Source organism: Staurois parvus, unplaced genomic scaffold (genome assembly GCF_062004578.1).
Source record: "Staurois parvus isolate SC_StPar_1 unplaced genomic scaffold, SC_StPar_1.0 ptg000159l, whole genome shotgun sequence".
NCBI lineage: Eukaryota > Metazoa > Chordata > Amphibia > Anura > Ranidae > Staurois > Staurois parvus.
The window spans coordinates 397772-419909 of NW_028317955.1; the positions used below are offsets into that span (position 1 = coordinate 397772).

At 42.8% G+C, this 22138-nt stretch overlaps 1 protein-coding gene across 1 annotated transcript in view; it reads right to left on the minus strand.

The window, feature by feature from the left end:
* The window catches only part of MYBPC3 (myosin binding protein C3), a 173023-nt gene that overhangs the window by 92123 nt on the left and 58762 nt on the right, over positions 1–22138 (minus strand). The window contains exons 11-14 of the mRNA XM_089675793.1: positions 20985–20987; positions 18916–19040; positions 15543–15648; positions 1560–1726 (exon numbers count right to left, since the gene is read on the minus strand). Coding sequence (XP_089531919.1) covers positions 1560–1726; positions 15543–15648; positions 18916–19040; positions 20985–20987 — 401 coding nt within the window. The remainder of the gene's footprint in view (positions 1–1559; positions 1727–15542; positions 15649–18915; positions 19041–20984; positions 20988–22138) is intronic.

Below are 22138 nucleotides of genomic sequence, written 5' to 3' on the forward strand. Positions count from 1 at the left end.
TACCCGGTTGCCCATCTTCCGGACCCTGCTGATATTTACCTGGTAGCCCACCTTCCTGCTCCTGTTGATATTTACCTGGTAGTTCACATTCCAGCTCCTGCTGATCTTTACCTAGTTTTCACCACTCTCCTGCTCCTGCTGATCTTTACCTGGTAGCCCACCTTCCAGCTCCTGCTGTTCTTTACCTGGTTGCCCATCTTCCGGATTCTGTAGATATTTTCCTGGTAGTCCACCCTCTTACTCTTTCTGATATTTATCTGGTAGCCCAACATCCTACTCCTGCTGATCTTTACCAGGTAACCCACCTTCCAGCTCCTGCTGATCTTTACCTGGTAGCCCACCTTCCAGCTCCTGCTGTTCTTTACCTGGTTGCCCATCTTCCGGATTCTGTAGATATTTTCCTGGTAGTCCACCCTCTTACTCTTTCTGATATTTATCTGGTAGCCCAACATCCTACTCCTGCTGATCTTTACCTGGTAGCCCACCTTCCAGCTCCTGCTGTTCTTTACCTGGTTGCCCATCTTCCAGATTCTGTAGATATTTTCCTGGTAGTCCACCCTCTTACTCTTTCTGATATTTATCTGGTAGCCCAACATCCTACTCCTGCTGATATTTACCTGGTAGCCTACCTTCCAGATCCTTCAAGCTCCTGCTGATATTTACCTGGTTGCCCACCTTCCGGACCCTGCTAATATTTATCTGGTAGCCCACCCTCCTCCTCTTGTTGATAATTACCTGGTATCCCATATTCCAGCTCCTGCTCTTTACCTAGTTTCCCACACTCCTGCTCCGGTTGATATTTACCCGGTTGCCCACCTTCCAGGTCATGCTAATATTTACTTGGTTTCCCTGCCTCCTGCTCATATTTACCTGGTAGGTTACCTTCCTACTCCTGTTGCTAGTTACCTGATAGCCCACACTCCTGACCTTCTTGATATTTACCTGGTAGCCCTCCCTCCTATTTCTATTGATATTTACCTGGCAGCCCTCCCATCTACTCTCGCTTATATTTACCTTCACTGCAAAAAAATGTGTGACTGATGATGCTTTATTGGATACTTGCCAGGCTCATGGGTGATCGCTGGCCCTACATAGGGATTTCTCACTTGTCTCCAGCGTGCAACATAGCTATTTAGTCAATATTTTCCTGCACTGGGCAGAGTAATAAAGCAGTTATCTGTTCACTACAGGCCCCTTCACACCATTGTGTTGTTGTAACATGCATTTCACCATGTGTTATCCCAGGGAACAATAATGGACAATGCATGGCGTGGGTTTGTTTTAAAGTTTATTTATTACCTGTAAACCTTTGAATGTCCACAACCTGATCACAGGTTCACTTGAAAGTGAATCTGACGAAATCCAATCATGGCGGTTTTGCTGTAGTGTGATTGTACCCTCTTACACAGAGTTTAATTATAGCAAAAACTAGCTACCTGCAAACCATCTTGTGCAGTCTTCCCTGCCCCATTGTCCCTCTATATCTATCATGTCTTGTAATAGTCGCCTACCATCACTGATCATGACACTCAGCCAGAACCTCAACCTCTGACACTCACCTTGCACCATCAGCTCAGCCACTGACTCTCCTCCATTGGTCTTGACGGTGTAGTGGCCGCTGTCCTCCAGTGTGCTCTCATTAATAAAAAGGTAATGCTTCTTTCCATCTTTCTTAAAGCGATATTTAAAGGTTTCTTCTCTGGTCAACTCTACCCCGTCCTTCTCCCTGTAGGAAACATTTAGAATATTTCCATCATAAGAAGCAGTGACATCTTCTGCTGGATAAATTGTAATTTATGAGTACCATCGTATTAATAATCACCTCCACCTAAATCCTCTGTTTCGGTATTAGGTGACCAGCTGTAGGCATAGCACCCAGAGTTGTACTTTATGTTTGGCCTGGCTTAGTTAGGATTACTCTTAGTAAGCATGGTTTCCATGTGGTGTAATTTCCACAAACACTCACAAAACAACATTTACTGGCTTGCACATTTCTCAAAATCACACATTTCAATACTTAAATGCAGAACTGTATGTATGCGTAGAATAGATGTCATGGAATGTCAAAAACAGTAATTGTTTTAAAAATACAGCACACTTTATTGCATGCAATTGTTCTCCAGCCCTCTAGATGGAAGTTCTACATTTACAACTATGGATCCTTTCACAGGGGCGTTCCATAAGTCTGTTGTTCATCCATCCGTTTATAGATGAAAAACGGACACCCATGTATTACTATGGACTAGCACAGTCACTTTGGGTGGGGGGCTCATGGAACCCAGCTTACTTTGCAGAGGTTGGTAGACCCCTGTCTCAGCTCCCCATATCCCTCTTATGTGCAAGTCACCCTGTGTCTCTTAGGGGCACAGGGTGACTAATGGACGCTGAGAATGCGGTTGGAATTACTTCTGATGGAACAGTAAAATATATCAGCCAAATGAAGACTATTCCTGGTTGTTGATTCTGAACTAGACATGTGAATTGAAAGAGCTGATCACGCTGGCCTCTCCTCTACTCCAGTGTAGGAGATCCTAATTCATCAAACCATTGTCTAGGTGTGAATTCCCATTCACCTTTTGTTTTGGTCACCCAGCTAGCTAACCTAATTAACTTACTGTTTAGAGTGTTAAGTCTTTTTCTGTATGTAGCTGCAGTTGCATATGATCATGTGATCAGACTCAGTGTGTATTGTATAAAAAGCCCGTTTGAGTTTAAAATAAAGAGTTCCATGTTCAGACAGACTGGTGTCATCTAGTCTTGTATGGTCGGCTGTGGTGTCTGTTGTCGGTGTTCGGACGGGGAAGCAGTATTCTAACGGAAGTACTCAAGCGCAGTCTGGGTCAGTTCCGTTACACAGTGGTCTCCAAACTGTGGCTCAGGGCCAGATATGGCCCTTTTCTTTCCTTTATCTAGCCTTGGGGGAAATATTCCTCCCACTGATATAAGACACTTTTCTTCCAACTAACATTAACAATGGGGCCCCATTTCTCCCACTGACACCAAAAATGGTATACTACTCCCCCCAAAGATACCAATGATGGGGCACTAATCCTCTTACTAATACCAAATGTGGCGATGTTTACTCCCGCTGATGCCAGGAAATTTTCCGCTCCCTCTGGCCACAGTCCAGCCCTGATAAAGTCTGCAGGACAATAAACTGGCTCTTTGTTTTGGAAGTTTGGAGACCCCTGGACTAGCGGATGTAAGCGGATGATCATCTGTTTGCATCCTTTAATGTCTGCATCCCTTAACATCCTTTTTGTGAATGAAAGGAAGCCCTATTATTCTTCCATTAAAAAAAAATGGAACGAGCAAAAAAACGGATGTAAACAGACATGTGATCCATTTTTGCATTAGTAAAGGATGTAAAAACTGATGAGAAATGGATGTAATATGATCTGTTTTTTTCTTTGAAAAAACGTGAGTGAACTGGTGAAATAACGGAACGCCTGTGTGAAAGGGGCCTTTCAGATGCTGTGAAGATGCAATATTATGCTAGATCCTGTAGGTGGCGCTCCTCCACTAGAATGTGTTAAAATAGAAGCTAAAATTGTATTAATTTATCACAGTTTGAACACAAGTGCAGAAATGGAATTCACATGTGTTCCCTCTAGAAGTCTTGAATACTAAACAAATCTTTCCAAACGGAGAAATGGATTCATTCAAATAGCCAGGTGCTGAAATCCCTGGGTTTGCTACAGTAGGAAATATAATTCAAAAAGCAAACTCAATAACAAGTACAGTTCACTGAAGTCTCCTTCCGACAGGCTCTGGCACCCATATTGCATTCAGGCTGCTTTTGCTTTGGTGTCTGTATTCACCCCGAGCTGTGTATAGGTAGCCTATAGAAGCGAATGCAAACAGCCGTGAAGGAGCAGCTGCAATGCCCCAAATGCACACTGCCTGAGTTAAGGACATGGAGCCGCTTCTGCACAGTTGCAAAATTTTGACATGCGGCTGTGTCCATGCAGCTGCCGCATCTACATCCATCTGCACCTCCGTAGGCTGCCTGCACACAGCTTGGGACAGAAGCAGGCACAAAAACTGCCTGCAAGCAGTACAGGTGCCAAGGTACATCTAAACAAGACCTGAGGCCTAGTTTACACTTGCAGTTGGGGAGCATTTTTACCACCCACCCCCCAACCGCTCCCCTTAAGCTGCAAAGGCAGCCATACAGGGATATACACATTCCGCGTTTATGAAGCACAGCAAAAATTATTTCCTCTGTCACATTTGGTACTTAATGGGGCCACGCAATGGCAATGCATGCAGTTCCAGTACAGTAGTGCAGGTTTTTAAGGGTTACAACCAGGGGCGGACTGACAACTCATGGGGCCCTCGGCCAATAGGGGATCATGGGGCCCCTGTGTCCTTGCTGAAACTCAAAAAAGCCTATGAAAAAGGTACCAGGGGCATCTCTCTGGGGCGATTATTGTATGTAGTGCAGCCCATTCAAGTGAATGGACTGCCCCAGGGGCGGACTGACAAGTCATGGGGCCCCCGGGCAATAGGGGATCATGGGGTCCCTGTGTCCTTGCCCAAACTCAAAAAAGCCTATGAAAAAGGTACCAGGGACATCTCATGGGGCCCCCTACTGACCCCGGCCCTCAGGCAGTGCCCGCGTTTCCAAATGGTCAGTCCGCCCCTGGTTACAACAGACAGCAAGGATATGACATAACACCTCCTCAACGCCTGTCAAACACCCTCTAAAACGTGATCCCTATGAGAACCCAATGCAAAGTAGAAGCAATGACTGCCCAATTACTTCAATTGGAAATAGACGAAAAGATCACAAGCTGGTCTTCTTGAGAGTCCACCATCATTTACTGTTGTTAAAATTGAGACATCAAGAAGATACAAGATAGCCAACACGTTTCAGGGGCTGAACAATCCCCCTTCATTAGGGTTTGGATTTTAAAAAAATGGAAACGCTTCCTATAGAAAAATAAGTATGAAAACTTCTGAAATGGGACCTGTGCTGCTGCAGTTCACATAGTCTTAATGAGCTTCACCAGCACATGTGCATTTTGACCATTTCTGTTATAGCATACCCCGCCCTATCAGAAACCTACTGCTTACAGGTCCATCGTCCTTACATAGTGACAGGCAGGTGCACAACTTTGACCAACTGTACTGCAGGAACATGAAAGTTGTAGCTGAACCCCCTGAACATCCACCAGGTCCTGGGCTCCTACCTAGTTTGCCTGATAATCCGGCTCTGCATGCAGATGCAAAGAATGCAAAGAATGGAAAGGTCACATGATTTCTCATCAACTGCCAATCGATTTGCAACTTGAGGTTGAACAAATGCTACTTGTCTTTATGAGATCAGGAAGATAAGAAATGCTGAAAGAGATGAGAAGAAGACACAGCAAGCCTCCAAATATGTTGGCCTGCTTTGCTTGTTTTTGAAGAACAGCTGATGAACTCCAGTGTGTAGTGAAAAGTCCTGTTTTTTTTAGCCACCCCTCATATTTATTAACAACATGCACTGCACAGAGCAGATGAGATGGAGCTGAATATATGAATCTCCCTTTGCAATCTAATAACTGAGGAATTTTTTCCACTTGCTAAGCTAGGACAGGCTTTTTTTTGAGGAGACACTATCACCTTACCCACAGGGACAAAGTGACGTCTGTCGAAAGGGTACCCCTTCACCTCTATATACTTTGCTTACTTGTTTTTTTTTTCTTTTTAAGTCCGCAAACGTGCGAATAACGAAAAAACCTGTACGTGAATCACAAAAAAAGTGCAAGTGTAAAACACCACACGAAAAAGTGCACTTAGGGGTGTGCTTTGTCTTCCCCCGAAGGGGATGGACCTCTACCCTGATCCCCCGGGGCACGAAGCTCCTGATAGGGATAAGGTTCCCATTTGGTCCACCTAGCCAAAAGGCCTGGCGGACCACCATTCCTTGTGGCCAGCCGAAGCCAGCCACACAGTACTTGACCAGGGGGCTCTCCTGGAGAGAAAACCCCCTAGGGACAGGGGAGGAAGGAACCAAAAGCCACACATCCTCCCCCTAGACTTCAGGGCAGGCCCGAGGACCCACACCCTCCATCCTGTGAGGAAATAAAACACACACACATAAGAGTGAAAGTGACAAAACGTGGGAGAGTAAATAAATTAAATAAATAAAAAAAAAGTAGTGGTCATGCTAAATTGTGCACAGACCAGGCCCTGAGGCCTGTAGCAAAAATTGCCCCGAACTTAGCCAGAAGGCCTGGTCCTGAGGGTGCTGTGCAGAAAAAGTGGTAAACACAGTGGCCATGTGCCTTTTCACACTGTGGGGTCCCACACCCAGGTGTTACTAAGAGCCCCCCTGAGGCGACCACTCAGGGGGCACTGGTTTGTGGACTTTCTGCCTTCCCGGCCCCTGGCCAGACAAGGTAGATCCACCCAAATCAGGAGGTACTGGGCCCCTCTGGCGTTCCAAAGGGGAATTACTCCCGGGCCCCAACTCCAATGGGCACCACGGTTTCTGTTCCCCCCGTATTAACCATCAGGACCCCCATCATACCAGCAGGGGTACTATACAACCAGTCATCCCCGCAAAGTTAGAATGACCGTGGAGAACCCCTGCTGGACACTGATAAGAACAGATACTACACTTGATCTTAGCCAAAAGGATACTTTGCTTACTTGTGCTCCACCATAGCTTCTTGCTCCTCCATAGACATGGATTAGCTGCTAGGCTTGGGCATCATCACCAGGAAGCAAGTCACATGACTAAGGGAGTGATGTCACCACTACTCTGGGTTTTATAATGTTGCCAGATTTTATGAAATAATGCACAGCAGAGTACATCATTAGAACCTAACTTTAGTGTTGGATAGAATGTTTGATAGAGTGAGGAAAGGTTAGCATTTCTGTTGGGTTTTTAATTCTGTCTGTGACCCCATTGGGAAGGTTTTTTCTCAGTTCCTGTTTTTGTTTGTATACCCATTGGAGAGATGTCCTATCACTTCCTCTCTTTCAAATCCTTTCTTGGTAAGAAGTGAGGGGACATCTCTCCAAAAGATCCAATAGATAAGGAACATCACCAGCACACCAACATGCTCACCAAGAGCCTTTATTTGCTACACCAAGAATTTGGATGTTTCGGGACCACAGCGAGACCATTTGACCAGAAGGGTTACTGCTGTCTAATGTAACCCAGAAATGTCCTAGCTCTTGATGTGACGATTGCCTTCGATGTTGTGCTAGTGATGTACCTTTTCCATTCAACCCCTTTGCATGTCCCCATCCATTGTTTTATAACCACACCTGCTCAAAATGGTCAACACTGTATGAAGTAAAGCAGGCCATACATTATGTACTTACCACAGGTTAAAGGAAAGACTTGATTCCTCTATCAACACCGAATCTCTTCTGCCATACTATTGGAGCCGTCTCCACCAGCAGAATACAGTGATCATTGCTGGCAAGATGGAACGAAATTTGGATAGTTCCTGATAGTAACCCACTGAATCCATCTATGGCCAGCTTAGGCCTGAATCTACACATTATCTGTTTAAAAAGGACTTGGGTGGCAATAAAAGCTGACTGATGTTTCATGCTTCCCCCTTTATAGAAACTAAAACAAAAGATTTTGGCTGGAGTTTGGCTTTACATTTAGCTGCCACATTATCCCATATCCCACAATGTTCTTGTTTGATGGATCAAACATGGAAGGATGATGTATCTGTACTCAAGTGGAGTGACAGACACTGGCTGAACAAATGTCTGATTGAAGGGGGTTCTGGGGGGTCTATCCAAGGTGCCCTTCACAGAGGACTTTGCTGACATAGCAGCACCTATCACTCTGAGCCTATGATGTCGGAGACACACTTTGGCAGCTGTGAGATGACATAGCTGTTAGTTCTCCCTGGAGGGGTGCTATTTTAATGCTGAAACATATCCCCTGCTGTAATTATAAAGCTGTAAGAAGGTTTGTTAAAATGCCAACACTTCCTCAGGGAGGCGTAAGACTTCTTCTCTGGAATGTGAATGCTGCTCTGCAGCCTAAAAGAGATGGGTGATGGCTTCCAGATTCATAATTAAGAGATAGGGTGTAAACACGATCAGCAGTTGCAAAGTGGCAGATTGTCAAGAGGACGTGACGGCTGGAAGCCACAGAGGGCCAAATTGCCAAGATGATGATGAGCTTAATTAAAGCAACTCTTATCCCTTGCCAATGTTTACAGCCACTATGGAATATGAACTTAAAGACCAACTCCCGACTGGTAGGAAAAAAAAATTCCTAGCAGTGAGTCCCCCACACTGCAAGAGTCAAATGCTTGTTATGACTAGGTGAGATGGATAGGCTGCATTACTTAACGTACACCTGTTCCAGCAGTCTCCGGCACTCTTTGTTCCTCTCTCCAGAGATTTCACTGCTCCTCCAATCCCCCTCATCCAATCAGGGAACACTTTGCATGCATTCAGAAAATGCGAAGCATGATTGGATACAGAGTGAATGGATAGATGGAGTGTCCTCCTATGGTATAGTTTTGGTAAATCTAAAGGAGACCATAAAGAGATTGTACAATCAGAATGTAGAGTGCATGGCCACCTTTGTACAGCTAAAATGAACTAGTTGCGGTTTTGGTGCCTTTAATTGTTAAGGGCACACCAAACTCAGCTACAAGCACACATTTTGCCACGTGAAAAAATAAGTGACAAATGCAGCAAAAGGCACAGTAAAAAATGTGCAACTTACACCACCCCAAAATGTCCCATGAGCTACTTTGCCACGTGTAGAGCAGTCCATCGGAATCCATGGGCTGCCCTATGTGTGTCACTGAGAAAAAAAACATGAGCTTCCACTACTCTATGTGTGAATGGGGCCTGAAAGTGAAATTGCTGTGTTTACACAAGAACAATGAGGCTCCATTCACATCTGTGTGTTTCGGAACGCATGACAAACTGTACAGAATATGTGTGCTTTGCCATGCATTTCAGATACATGCTGCAAATGTGCATCGTGTTTGTGTTGTAATTCCATGTTAAAGGCACCCCAAGTCCAGCAAACGCACCAAAAACTGCGGTAATGCACCATGCTCTGCTCCCAAAAAAAATTCTGGAGCTTCTCTGGGGCGATTATTGTATGTAGTGCAGCCCATTCAAGTGAATGGACTGCCCCAGGGGCGGACTGACAAGTCATGGGGCCCCCGGGCAATAGGGGATCATGGGGTCCCTGCGTCCTTGCCCAAACTCAAAAAAGCCTATGAAAAAGGTACCAGGGACATCTCATGGGGCCCCCTACTGACCCCGGGCCCTCAGCAGTGCCCGAGTTTCCAAATGGTCAGTCCGCCCCTGGACTGCCCTATGCGTGACAAGTGAAAAGGCTCCAAAACAATAGCATGTGGGAATGTGAGTTTTCGCTGCGTGATGTGAACGGAGCCTGACAACTGGGTGTCTCCATCCACTCCCTCCTATGTACTTGTATAAAGATAGCCATACACTATGCAATCTGATTGTACAAGTTTCTTTAGATTTACTAGAACTATGGAATAGGAGGACACACCTGAACAATCCATTCAGTCTGTATCAAATCAGACAGGCCCTTGTACTACATACAGTTGTGGCCAAAATTATTCAACCCCCAATGCTGTAAAGGGGTTTAGGGACTATAGTGTACATTTGGAATTGTATTCAGAATCAAATCCTACAAGGACGTTGTAACTACCCAAATGCAACTAAAATGACATCAATTGTTTATGTAATACAGTAGTAAATGGTTCTTATGTGGTTTCTTCATTGCCACAATTATTCAACCCCTTAAAGACTACCACTCTGAAGAACAGAGGTTCATACAGGTGCTTTCCATCAGGTATTGAAAACACCTGTGGATGTCACCGAGCAGCAATCAAGCATAATAAGCACCAATTAGGCAGCTTTAAAATGACTGTGATACTCAGCTCCTTCTAGACATTTACTGGTGTGGTTACAAACATGGTGAAGGCAAGAGAATGGTCCAGGAAGACAAGAGAAGAGGTGATTTCTCTTCACAGGAAGGGCAATGGCTATAAGAAGATTGCAAAGATGTTAAACATACCAAGAGACACCTTAGGAAGCATCATTCGCAAATTCAAGGCAAAGGGCACTGTTGAAACGCTACCTGGTCGTGGCAGAAAGAAGATGCTGACTTCGACTGCTGTGCGCTACCTGAAGCGTAGAGTGGAGAGAAGTCCCCGTGTGACTGCTGAGGAACTGAGAAAAGATTTGTCAGATGTGGGTACAGAAGTTTCAGCCCAGACAATAAGACGCACACTGCGTAATGAAGGCCTCCGTGCCAGAACTCCCAGGCGTACCCCCTTGCTGTCTCCAAAGAATAAGAAGAGTCGACTGCAGTATGCCAAAAGCCATGTGGACAAACCACAAAAGTTGTGGGATAGTGTTCTGTGGACTGATGAAACAAAATTAGAACTGTTTGGGCCCATGGATCAACGCTATGTTTGGAGGAGGAAGAACAAGGCCTATGATGAAAAGAACACCTTGCCTACTGTGAAGCATGGTGGAGGGTCAATCATGCTTTGGGGCTGTTTTGCTTCTGCAGGTACAGGGAAGCTTCAGCGTGTGCAAGGTACCATGAATTCTCTTCAGTACCAGGAGATATTGGATGGAAACGTGATGCAGTCCGTCACACACCTGAGGCTTGGGAGACGTTGGACCTTTCAACAGGACAATGATCCCAAGCATACCTCCAAGTCCACTAGAGCATGGTTGCAGAGGAAAGGCTGGAACATTTTGGAGTGGCCATCGCAGTCACCAGACTTAAATCCGATTGAGAACCTCTGGTGGGACTTAAAGAAAGCAGTTGCAGTGCGCAAGCCTAAGAATGTGACTGAACTGGAGGCCTTTGCCCATGAAGAATGGGCGAAGATACCCGTAGATCGCTGCAAGACACTTGTGTCAAGCTATGCTTCACGTTTAAAAGCTGTTATAACTGTAAAAGGATGCTGTACTAAGTACTAAGATTGAATGTCACTTGGGGGTTGAATAAAACTGATAATGCTGTGAGCACAGAAAAGACATTTGTGGTTATTTCATTATAACTGTTATGTTATATTTGTCTGACCTACAAGTGCCTCTTTAATGTAAATGTAAGCAAGATGACTGAATGATCAAAAGCAATGTCAAACTGGCCAAAACACTCAATTTCAGTGGGGGTTGAATAATTTTGGCCACAACTGTAGCTGACAGTAGTTCTAAAGGAGATTGTACAGAAAGTGGGTGGAAGGTAGTATTGTATTGAGAGAGGTCCAGAGTGGTGGAAATTACCTATCACACCCTTTTCTGTAATGCAACAGGAAAATGAATGCTGAGAGATGATCTACAGGAAGTGATGGAAACTGAAAATAATTTGAAAAATTTAAATAAACCGACAAGATTTTAAACGTCCTGTGGATAACATAAGTGAGAGAAAAGCACATTGGGATGGCTGGGCCAGAAATGGCATTGAAAAATGCTTCTATTTATTGTGAAAAGTGAAATTCTGCCCAAAAAAAAGGTGAACTTATCAACAGAATAGTTTGTTTTACAAGGTAAGGGCTTACATATACCTTAATTAACCACTTAATGACCAGGACATTTTCTGCTATTCGGTACTATTTCAACTGGTAATTGCACGGTCATGCAATGATGTACCAGAAACTAAATTTATGTCCTTTTTTTCACACAAATAGAGCTTTCTTTTGGTAGTATTTTTGATCTTGTGATATAAAAAAAGACTGAAAATGTTGAAAAAAATGTATATTTTTTACTTTCAGTTATAAAAAATATGTAATAAACTTAAAGTTAGTAATACATTTAGGACAAAATGTATTCTGCTACATGTCTTTGGTAAAATAAAATTCCAGTATATGAATATTAATTGGTTTACGTGAAAGGTATAGCGTCTACAAACTATGGTATATATATTAGAATTTATGCAGCTTTTACTTTTCTTGGGGTGCTAAAATACCAGGGCAGTACAAAAAAAACCCAAATGACCCTTTTTTTTAGAAAGTAGTTACCCCAAGGAATTTGCTGAAAGGCATGCTGAGTCCATGGAACATTTTATTTTTTGACACAAATATTTGAAAAATGACAAAAAAATTTTTTTACACAAAGTTGTCAGTTAAATGATATATTGTTCATGCATGCCATGAGTATATGTGGAATACACCCCAAAACAAAATCTGCTACTTCTCCCAAGTATGGGAATATCTCATATGAGAGATTTTTGGCAGTCTAGCCACATACAGGAACCCAAAATCCAATGACCACCTTCAGGCTTTCAAAGGGCATATTTCCTCATATCACTCCCTCACTACCTATCACAGTTTCGGAGGCCAGGATAGTACAAACACCCCCCCCCCAAATGACCCCTTTTTGGAAAGCAGACACCCAAGGAACTTGAGAAGAGGCATGGTGAGTATTTTGCAGATCTCACTTTTGTCAGGCTTTTGAAAAAGAATAAAAGAAAATACATTTTCATTTTCTTTCTTCTTTTTCCAAAAACCTGTGGCAACAAATGACATCTGCAAAATACTCACCATTCCTCTTAGCAAATACCTTGGAGTGTCTACTTTCCAAAAAGGGGTAATTTGGAAGGGGGTGCTTCTACTATCCTGGCATTTCAGGGCCAACATTTATTCAACACATCACCCACTCTTCTAACCACTTGAAGACCAAGACTTTTCTGACACTTGTTTACTTGAAAAAACACGTTTTTTGCTAGAAAACTACTTTGAACCCTCAAACATTACAATATTTTTTAAAGCACAGGCTCTAGAGAATAAAATGGTGGGGGTTGAAACTTTGTATGTCACACAGTATTTGTGCTGTGATTTTCCAAGCGCAATTTTTTTTAACAAATACACTTTTTAGAATTTTAATGCACAAAAACACAAGATATTGCCCAATTGTTTGATAACATATAAAATATAGTGTTACGCTGAGTAAATGGATACCAAACATGACATACTTTAGAATTGCACATGCTCGTGCAATGGCGACAAACTACACAAATTTGTAATATCCTTAGGCAAAGTTTAAAAGCTTTTACAGGTCACCACTAAGATTTACATGGGAGGTCTAGTACTAGAATTACTGTCCTCGATCTGACGTTCGCGGTGATACCTCACATGCATGGTGCAATCTCTGTTTACATTCCGCCATGGGACCACCGCTTGCGTTTGCCTTTGCGTGCAAGCACAGGGATGAGGGGTGGGGGTGAATTCTTTTTTTAATTATTTATTTTGCTTTTTTTAAATTATTTTTACACTTTACCTTTAATTTTTTTTTTTTATGATCACTTTTATTGCTATCAGAGGAAACTCTGTGATAGCAATAGGCAGTGACGGGTATTCTTTTCTGAGAAATCTGGGGTCTATTAGACTCTAGATATCTCCTCTGCCCTTAAAGCATCTGATCACACCAAAATCAGTGTGATCAGATGCTTTCCCAATTTTAAAATGGCGCTGTTTATATTCAGAGAAACGGAAATGATGATGATTGGAGGTGTTTCAGTCTCTGATCGGCTCTATGGTCAGCCAGTGGAACTGCCGGCTGCATTTTTGGATTCCCCGGTGGGACGGGAGAACCCAAGAAAACCTTGGAAGGTGTCGGGAGGAGTGGGGGAGTCCCATCCTGCTGCTTCTAAAAGCAATCCAGTGGCTAATCAGCAGCTAGGATTGTTTTTACATGAAAGCCTACCACCAGCTGAACAAAATGATACCAGCTGTAGCTGCAGGCATCATCCCGGTATAACCACTCAAAGTCCAGCAATGTACTAGTATGTTGCTTGTCCATGTTGGGCATATATGTAACAGCAGAGAACATGGACATATGATGAATCGGGTCTGTGGACCAATGTTATAATGCATTCTTTTTTGTAATATCCATGTTGAGGGTTACAAAAAAGTTTTAAAATGCAGAAACCGTGATAGGTTTCCATGCGAATTGTCTGTCAAGAGTTGAATTTGGGTGGGTGGCGATCAGGGGCGGACTGCCAACTCATGGGGCCCCCGGGAAATAGGGGATCACTGGGCCCCTGTGTCCTTGCCCTAACTCAAAAAAGCCTATGAAAAAGGTACCAGGGGCATCTCATGGAGCCTCCTACTGACCCCAGGCCCTTGGGCAGTGCCTGAGTTTCCAAATGGTCAGTCCGCCCCTGGTGGCGATGTATTGTTGTGCATAAAAATTGCTTTGGCCCACAATCAATTGGTACAAATCTTCCGTGAAAAACAGCGAAGGGGCTAAACGCTAGTGCTGGCAGCAAACAGACCTGATCTTACTAACACTGTGTTTTTGGGAACACCATACAAAGGAAGTACTAGTATAGTTCTGTACGTGATCAATATCTTGATCCATACAAACACTATACTAATAATGATGGTGATCAGCGACCTATAGCGTGAGTGCAATAGTGTGCGGGCAATCTAACGGTAGCTAACCCTGGCTGGGTGGGGCGCTTACAGACCCTGATGTTATCTGATGTCACTAGTGGCAGGAATACAGTGATCAGTGAAAAATTCTATATACTGACACTGTACTAATGGCACTGGCAGGGTAACGGGGAGATCAAAGCGTTAATAGAGGCGATCAAAGAATTGAATATGCTAATCTAATGTGTGTGTGTAAAATGTAGTGCTTTTACTCAGTGCAGTGTTCGTTTTTCTCTCCCTGGAAGGCATAGGGGGCAGCTGGGGGCGCACGCGTGCGTGCTTTGCCCAGGGCCGCCGCTTGACTGTACATTGTTGGTGGGCGGGCGGCAAGTAGTTACCAAAAAACAAAAAAAAATTTTTTCAATCATTTTTTTAAACTTTTTTTTACTATTTTTTTAAAAATACGTTCATCAAAGTAATGTAATGTTACCATAGTAACATTGTACCACTCTGGGGGGTGATCAGGGATTTTATTTTCCACTTTGCATTGCATGCAATGCAAAACTTGCTTTGAACTGTCGTCATTATTATTATTATTATTATTATACCGGATTTATATAGCGCCAACAGTTTGCGCAGCGCTTTACAAAATGAAGGTAGGCATTACAGTTACCATACAATTGGGTATAAGTGGAAACAGAGGGCCCTGCTCGTTAGAGCTTACAATCTAGGAGATCATGAAGGTGCGAAGTTCATGACAGTTCAATATAATAGTGATCTGTGATTGGCTCCAGCTGGTCACATGGTACAGGGTGCTGTAATTGGCCCCATGTGTCATGTGAGAGCTGTGGACCAATCACAGCTCAACAGGAACAGAAGCAAAGCTTTTATGAGTCAGATTGTTGTTATTGTGATCATGTGATTGCATAGTGATCACATGATCACTGGGTCCCGATCACCTGGGTTCTCATTCTGCTGTTTCCAGTGGACAGAGCAGACATGGGGGGAGAGGGTTGTATTCCCGCTTGGCACGAAGCGCCTCCCTGTGTTGGCAAAGGACCAGCGACGTATGGGTACATTGCTGGTCGTGTAGCTGCCGCCCGTCCGCACTGCATTGTGGGTGGGGGCCTGAAAGTGGTTAACCGGTCAGTTTGGAATTGTTTCTGCTCTGAGTAGTAATTAACTCACCATTTCACCTGTGCACCTTCCTCTGATACTTCACACTCGAATTCCACTCTTTCTCCCACCATCACCACCTGATCTTCCAGTGGGCGCAAGATCTGTACAGGGGGCTCTGAAAGCAAAAAGGACATATTAGAATTCTCACAATTTACAAGCTGTGCTCAGTTTATTTGAGTATTCGTGAAGTTGCTTCATGTCCATTTTATTTAAAATCCAATTTCAGATGAAACAATTTTGTTTAGTAATGTTGCACCCTCCTAGTTCAGTTAAGGGGAGCTAGACCCCAATGGTTAGTCAGGAGCTGGTTAGAAGCTCAGGTGTGATAGCCAGAGGGGTCAAATTGTGGTCAGGGTTGAGAGACTCTGCAGGCCAGCCCCTCTGGAATTTCCCCCTGCTCTGAGGATTTCAGAGGAGGGCCTTGGAGGCAGAAGGGTGGATCTGAGGAGTGGCTGGTTGCACCTTTCAGCCAAACCCCAGCAGTAGGCTTGGCAAAGGGCTTGGACTCTCTTTAAAGTGTAGGAGCCTGCTCATTAGCAGGAGAGTGGAGGAGTTGGGTGGAAGAAGGAGTAGGAAGATGTAAGGCTGGAGGAATAAGGCAAAAACAAGAGAATCACGCGTTTCCATTCATTTCTATGGAATTAAAAATGCTAACAAATTAAAAAATCGTCCCAAATTGAGCGACAAAAAAAGCTCCAGAACTTGTTTGAGCTTCAGGCATTTGGCTTCAGATGACTTGGAGTGGAGTTATGAACCATCTCCATTGAGAACAATCGATCCAAGTGTTTTTGAGCTTCAAGCTACAAATCGCTCAAGTGTGAATGCAGCTTCAAAGTGTGAAGAAGCTGCTCTAAGGAAAGCAGACAAACTGCATAGAGAGATTAGGGTCAGTTCGAAAACTGTACTTTCAAGGCTAACTCCATCTTTCTGACCATGTTTCATGTCACACTAATATTTAGGGTGTAACATGAAATATGGTCTGCAGCCTCCCCACCCTCAAACAGCTCTCTTCTCTTACAGGAGCTGGGCCTTTTGTCTCCCCTGTCATATTTCCACTTGTGAATGAAAGACTATTGGGTTGCTTTACTAAAACTGGAGAGTGCAAAATTAAGTGCAGCTCACCAGATTTTGCACTCTCCAGTTTTAGTAAATCAATCCCTATGAGCCCTGTCTACCACAGCGGCAGAGGAACTCGCAGCAGAGGGAGTTGTAAATGGAACACTAATGCAGTGACGTCACCACACTCTTAGTTCATTGACACATCCTGCAGCCCTGCAACCAGTAACTAAAGAAATAGTCTACAGGTGCCTATGCATTGCACCCGTGATTACAGGTGCAATGCTTTCTTGGCTCCTATATGCAAAACATAATAATATTTTTTTTAAATAAATATGAGTTTTTATTTTATTATTTTTTCAAAGGTAGACTTAACCCTTATTTCTAATTACTAGATCTTTGAGCAATCCCTCCCTTTGCTGCCTTTTTTTAATATTGGATCCTATTGTGATTGATTCAAGGGCAATGGTCACTTTTGGCTGCTATTCCATCCAGTGCAAACATAATTTTGGTACAGAAAGTCTTTCATATAAAAGAAAAGGTTTTGGTACTTAAAGCACCATTTTTGGAGCTGTCTCTGGTCACAATACACTTCTGCACTGTTTAAAAGAAAGTGCAACAACAGTATGCATCAAAACCCCTCATATTATATCACTCTCAGTCATTGCACCCATGTCTTCATAGTAAAAACAAATGTTAGCCATACACCAGTTAGACTTATTATCCTTGATTAAAAACTGTTCTAGAGCTGGCCAATTTTACACTGCTAAGTCACCTGTAGTAAAACACATGCCTGTGCCCTGTGTCTCTAGTACATTTGGGCCTAGTGTACAGATGTACACTTATTTCTGCACTCCTGTGACCCAGATTCACCCAACAGTGGGTCTGTTGTAGGCTGATGTCATAGAGCTTTTTCCAGGCTCTGCAGGGATCCTGACAGTAATGTCAGGATCCACCCAGATGTTTGATCGGCAGCTGGCTCGGCCTCCTAGCATGCCGCTGAGAGCCTGAGTCAGTTGTTCCTGCCACCTCCACAGCCCGACGCTCCAGTGAGTTAGTCACCGCTCTCTTCTTAAATAAGACTTAGAAATGAGCGATCAATGGTCATGTGATGACATGGCATTGGCATTGGTACATGTTCCCCAGGACAGTACCCAGCTTCCAATGCCTTTTTGACAACAGCTTGCCAATTAGCCCTAGAAATGGCCAAAATTTACTAACAGGATTGCCTCTTCCCCCTCACTAGACTAAGTTCTGGTTTGCTAAGTGCTAGGATTTTGCTTATTCTAGAGTGCTGAAAAACACTGCTAGTCCCATCCCCCACAGCCACTTCTTTCCTAAGCTCTGGTGGTCACAGGTACTCTGATGTCATTAAGTACAGTGCAGGGCTCACAGCCTTGCATTGGATGTGAGGATGTTGAAGGACAGTTCACAGCAAGAGCATAGGGGTGTAGAGGAAAGCTCTTGCTGCAGGGGGAATGGAAGATCAGATAAGTACCCTAGACCTAAACAAGCAATTAACAGTTAAAGGTCAGGGGCAGCCCCACTGCAAGAAAGGATTTTTCCTTTCCCATGAACAAGCTTTATATATACCATTGAAAGTGTTTTTTTAAATACCTTTTTAACAAAATCTATTGATCCTGAAATCATATCAACTGATAACTTGTGCTCTCTGGCCCTGCTTCACTGAAATCTCAAACCCTGCCCGGTTTACTTCTGTGAACTACAGAATGCCTTCCATATGTTAAGGAGATGAGGTAAGGACAGGGGCGGACTCACCATTTGGAAACTCGGGCACTGCCCGAGGGCCCGGGGTCAGTAGGGGAGATGCCCCTGGTAGGCTTTTTTTAGTTTGGGCAAGGACACAGGGGCCCCATGATCCCCTATTGCCCGGGGGCCCCATGAGTTGTCAGTCCACCCCTGGGTAAGGAGGAATGGTTTGGTCCAACATGCCACATACAGCCAAGACTCTGAAAGAGAAATGGTTTGGACTCACATTTTTCACTATAGCCTGATCTCCTAAAGTGAAATTATTTGATCCAACACAATACACTACAGCCAAGACTCTGCAGTAAAAATGGTTTGGACTTGCAATCTTCACTACAGCCTGGACTCTTGGGAAGAAATGATTTGGTTTAACATTCTACACCAAACCCATCTCCTGGGGAGAAATGGCTTTGACCCACAACCCTGGGGTGAAAAAGTTTGGTACAACACTCTACACTACAGTTAAAATTACGACAGAAATGGCAACAGATGATTCAGCTGATATTATGTGAACTAGCCATTAGAAAATACCTTTTGAAAATCTTCCAATGATACAAACCTCTGACGAACACTTCAGTGAAACACTTTTCATCTCCAATCACACACTGATAAGCAGCGTCGTCTGCCAGGGAACAGTTGTTAATGGTCAGGATCCTTTTGTTGCCAATACTCTCAAAGATGTACCTTGACAATGTACAGAAATGCATGTGAGGAATATAATTTACTGACAAAAACGCAGAAAATACAACCTTTGCTGGAATGTTTTACAATGCTCTATTGTAATGTGTGTTCTCCCCTACTTTGAATCAGACCTAAACATCCAACTGGTTATACTCACATTACCCATGGAAACCCATTGCACTGTTGATGGACAACAAGTCTGAACCAACTGTATGTACCTTAGAGCTTACAAAGAGTTTCTTTGCGCTTCAAGCAGAAAAATGGAACAGCAGAAGATCAAAGGTAAGTTACACTATATGGCCAAATGATTGTAGAGCCAAACCTTCACACCTATATAAACTTGTTGGACATCCCATACTAAAACCAACGCCCCTTTTTCCACTCTTGTAGTAGGCATTTCATACAGCACCAGAGAAGACATGGCTCACAATTGACATTCTATTCCATCTCAAAAATTGTTCAACAAGGTTGAGTTCTAGTTGTCTTGAGTTCCTCCCCACCAAACTCATTAAACCACATCTTTGTAGAGATGGCTTTGTGTACAGTGGCATAGTCATATTAGAACAGAAGAGGGTCTTCCCCAAACTATTGCCACAAGGTTGGAAGTGCACAGATGTCTAAAATGTCTTTATTTCAACATTACCAATACTCTTCAATAGAAACACTTGAACTCGAAAATTTGGAGAGGGATCAACATACTTTAGGCGATATACTGCAGGAATGTGCAGCTGGTGGGCTGGCATTAAAGTAAACTTGTTGCATGACCAGGACACAGGATCACTTTAATCTGTATGTGTGCTAATAAACCAACAATCCTTAGATGCTGAATAATCCTCTTATTTTTTAATTTGGTAATGAAGTAATGACATGTAAATACATTTATAAATGTAATCAGCTATACAGTTATAGGTATCCATTTTTCAAGGTCTTTCCTAACACCAAAAGTGTTATTCATATTTTGAAGTGTATCTAAAACCAGTGTTTTTGTAGTTTTGAATAGAGTAGGTTTTTATTTCTGTCTGCACCAATCTAAGGAAATTCACCATTCTTATTTGTCCTGATGAAGATTGTCATCAAGACAGAAAGTATTGAATAAATCTACAATTTTACAGTTGTTACCAAACAGGGATAAATAGGAAATAATCCAACAGTGACAGTTGTTCTGGTGACAACTCTCTAGGATGGGATTTGTACTCATATTGTAATGGTTTTTATTAACTCTTGCAAAGGAAGTAAAGGGAAATCTCTCCAAGACATAGACACCAGTAGCACCAGATAACCCATATAGTATGAATAATACATAATATGAACAATTAAATATTGTTGAGTTGATTGGTTTTATTCCTATTATTGACCTGAATTCAGAAGTGTTACTAAACCCAGGACCCTGCGTTCACTACATCTGGTCTCCCACAGTACACACAGAACATGGAACTGCAGTTATTTTAGTAAATATAATCTACTAAATACCTTTTCTCATCAGCAGTTAGAGCAGTCTTGTGACTTCTATCAGTGTCCAGCAGAGCACTGGGTAAAGCTTGTAGAAGGAGTTTTTATTCTTCTCTGATTGTCCTATGAGGCTGCATAACCCCTGACCTCTGTCTGGACAGCTCTGATTGGCCCTGTGTTGATCACATGCACCCTCCCAAGAAAAGAAAAAAACTCTCTAGCAATACACATCAAACTGAGCATGTGCAGCTTGCCCCCCAAGGATCTGCTCTATCAGCGGATGGATTGGGGACAAGAGAAGGAGAGGATCAGAGAAGTCAGGATCAAGCAGTCTTTTTACACAATGCGGAGGATTAACCCCTTATGTTCCACAGTGAGTATAACAAGGATGCTTTACTGCTTATACAGACAGATTTTATGGTTGTGGGTTTAGTAACACCTTAACAATGAAATCACATATCACACATTAAAAAATAAAGAAAATATATGAACACTTACTTGCTGAAGATTCCATGTTCACACCCCAGGTTCACAAAAGTTCATGATGGCATAGTAGGTAAAAAATCATACATGGAAAGAAGAAAATATGGGAAAACTTGATATAAAAAGCCAAAATGCAGAACAAATATGCAACATAATATATGAAGTAATAGTAATATTTGTATATACAAAATAATGCAAAACCATGAAAGTATCTGCACAGGTACAAACATTCAAGTCCTATCCACTTTATTTACACACAATATCCACCAGAAGATTATGTTTTGGATATAAAAGTAAAGAGAGGGGTCTGTATACAAGAAAGAGTAGTCAGGACAGAAGACCAGAGATATTCAGCCTTAGGATGATGTCACATGGGAAAATCTGCTACTAGCAACACAACGCCAGCAGCAAAGTCGTATAGGAGAGCCTTCTACTCACCTCCATGGAATCATTCCTTCACTGGCCCCAGTGAGGAAACTCATGTTGACCTGAGAGGGAATGTTTCCATAGAGAGTGGCAAATGGTCTCTTAGCAATCCTGACAATGGCAAGTTACCTTTGGCATCAAGATCACCCATGTGACTTGACACTTAGGGTAAGAGCCCCAAACCAGATGCCAAAAAAGTCACCATATCATTGCTACTATAGGACTAATTATACTGGGTTCTAACAGGAATTATATTTTTTCTGATATAACCGAATATTGATAAATTGGCATCTTGACAACTGGGGGATGAACAAAACAAAAGAAGAACTGGTTGTGACTAATCTGCTGATTTTGGTAGGTATGATACAAAGCCATGTTACCTGTTAGAAATATTTATAACACATATTCAAAATAGTGTTCTGCTGTGTTGTACTCTGTTATGATATATATATGGTTATGATATATACACGATAGTATGTGTTTTATGTAGGGATGAACAGAGTGATTTCAGCTAATTTGATTTTGCAGAAAAATGGCCATTGGCAAAATTTTGTCATAGAGAATACTCTCATTTTTGCTCATTGAGCTACTTTAGTTTTCCATGTAATTGTGCTTTGCACCCTTCTTTTATGTGTGATTTATTTTTATTTCTGTACTGTCTTTATTAACTTTTTACTTAACTTTTTTCCCCTGTGAAAAAAACCTTAATCATAAGTCTAATTGGGAGACATTTTTGGCACAAG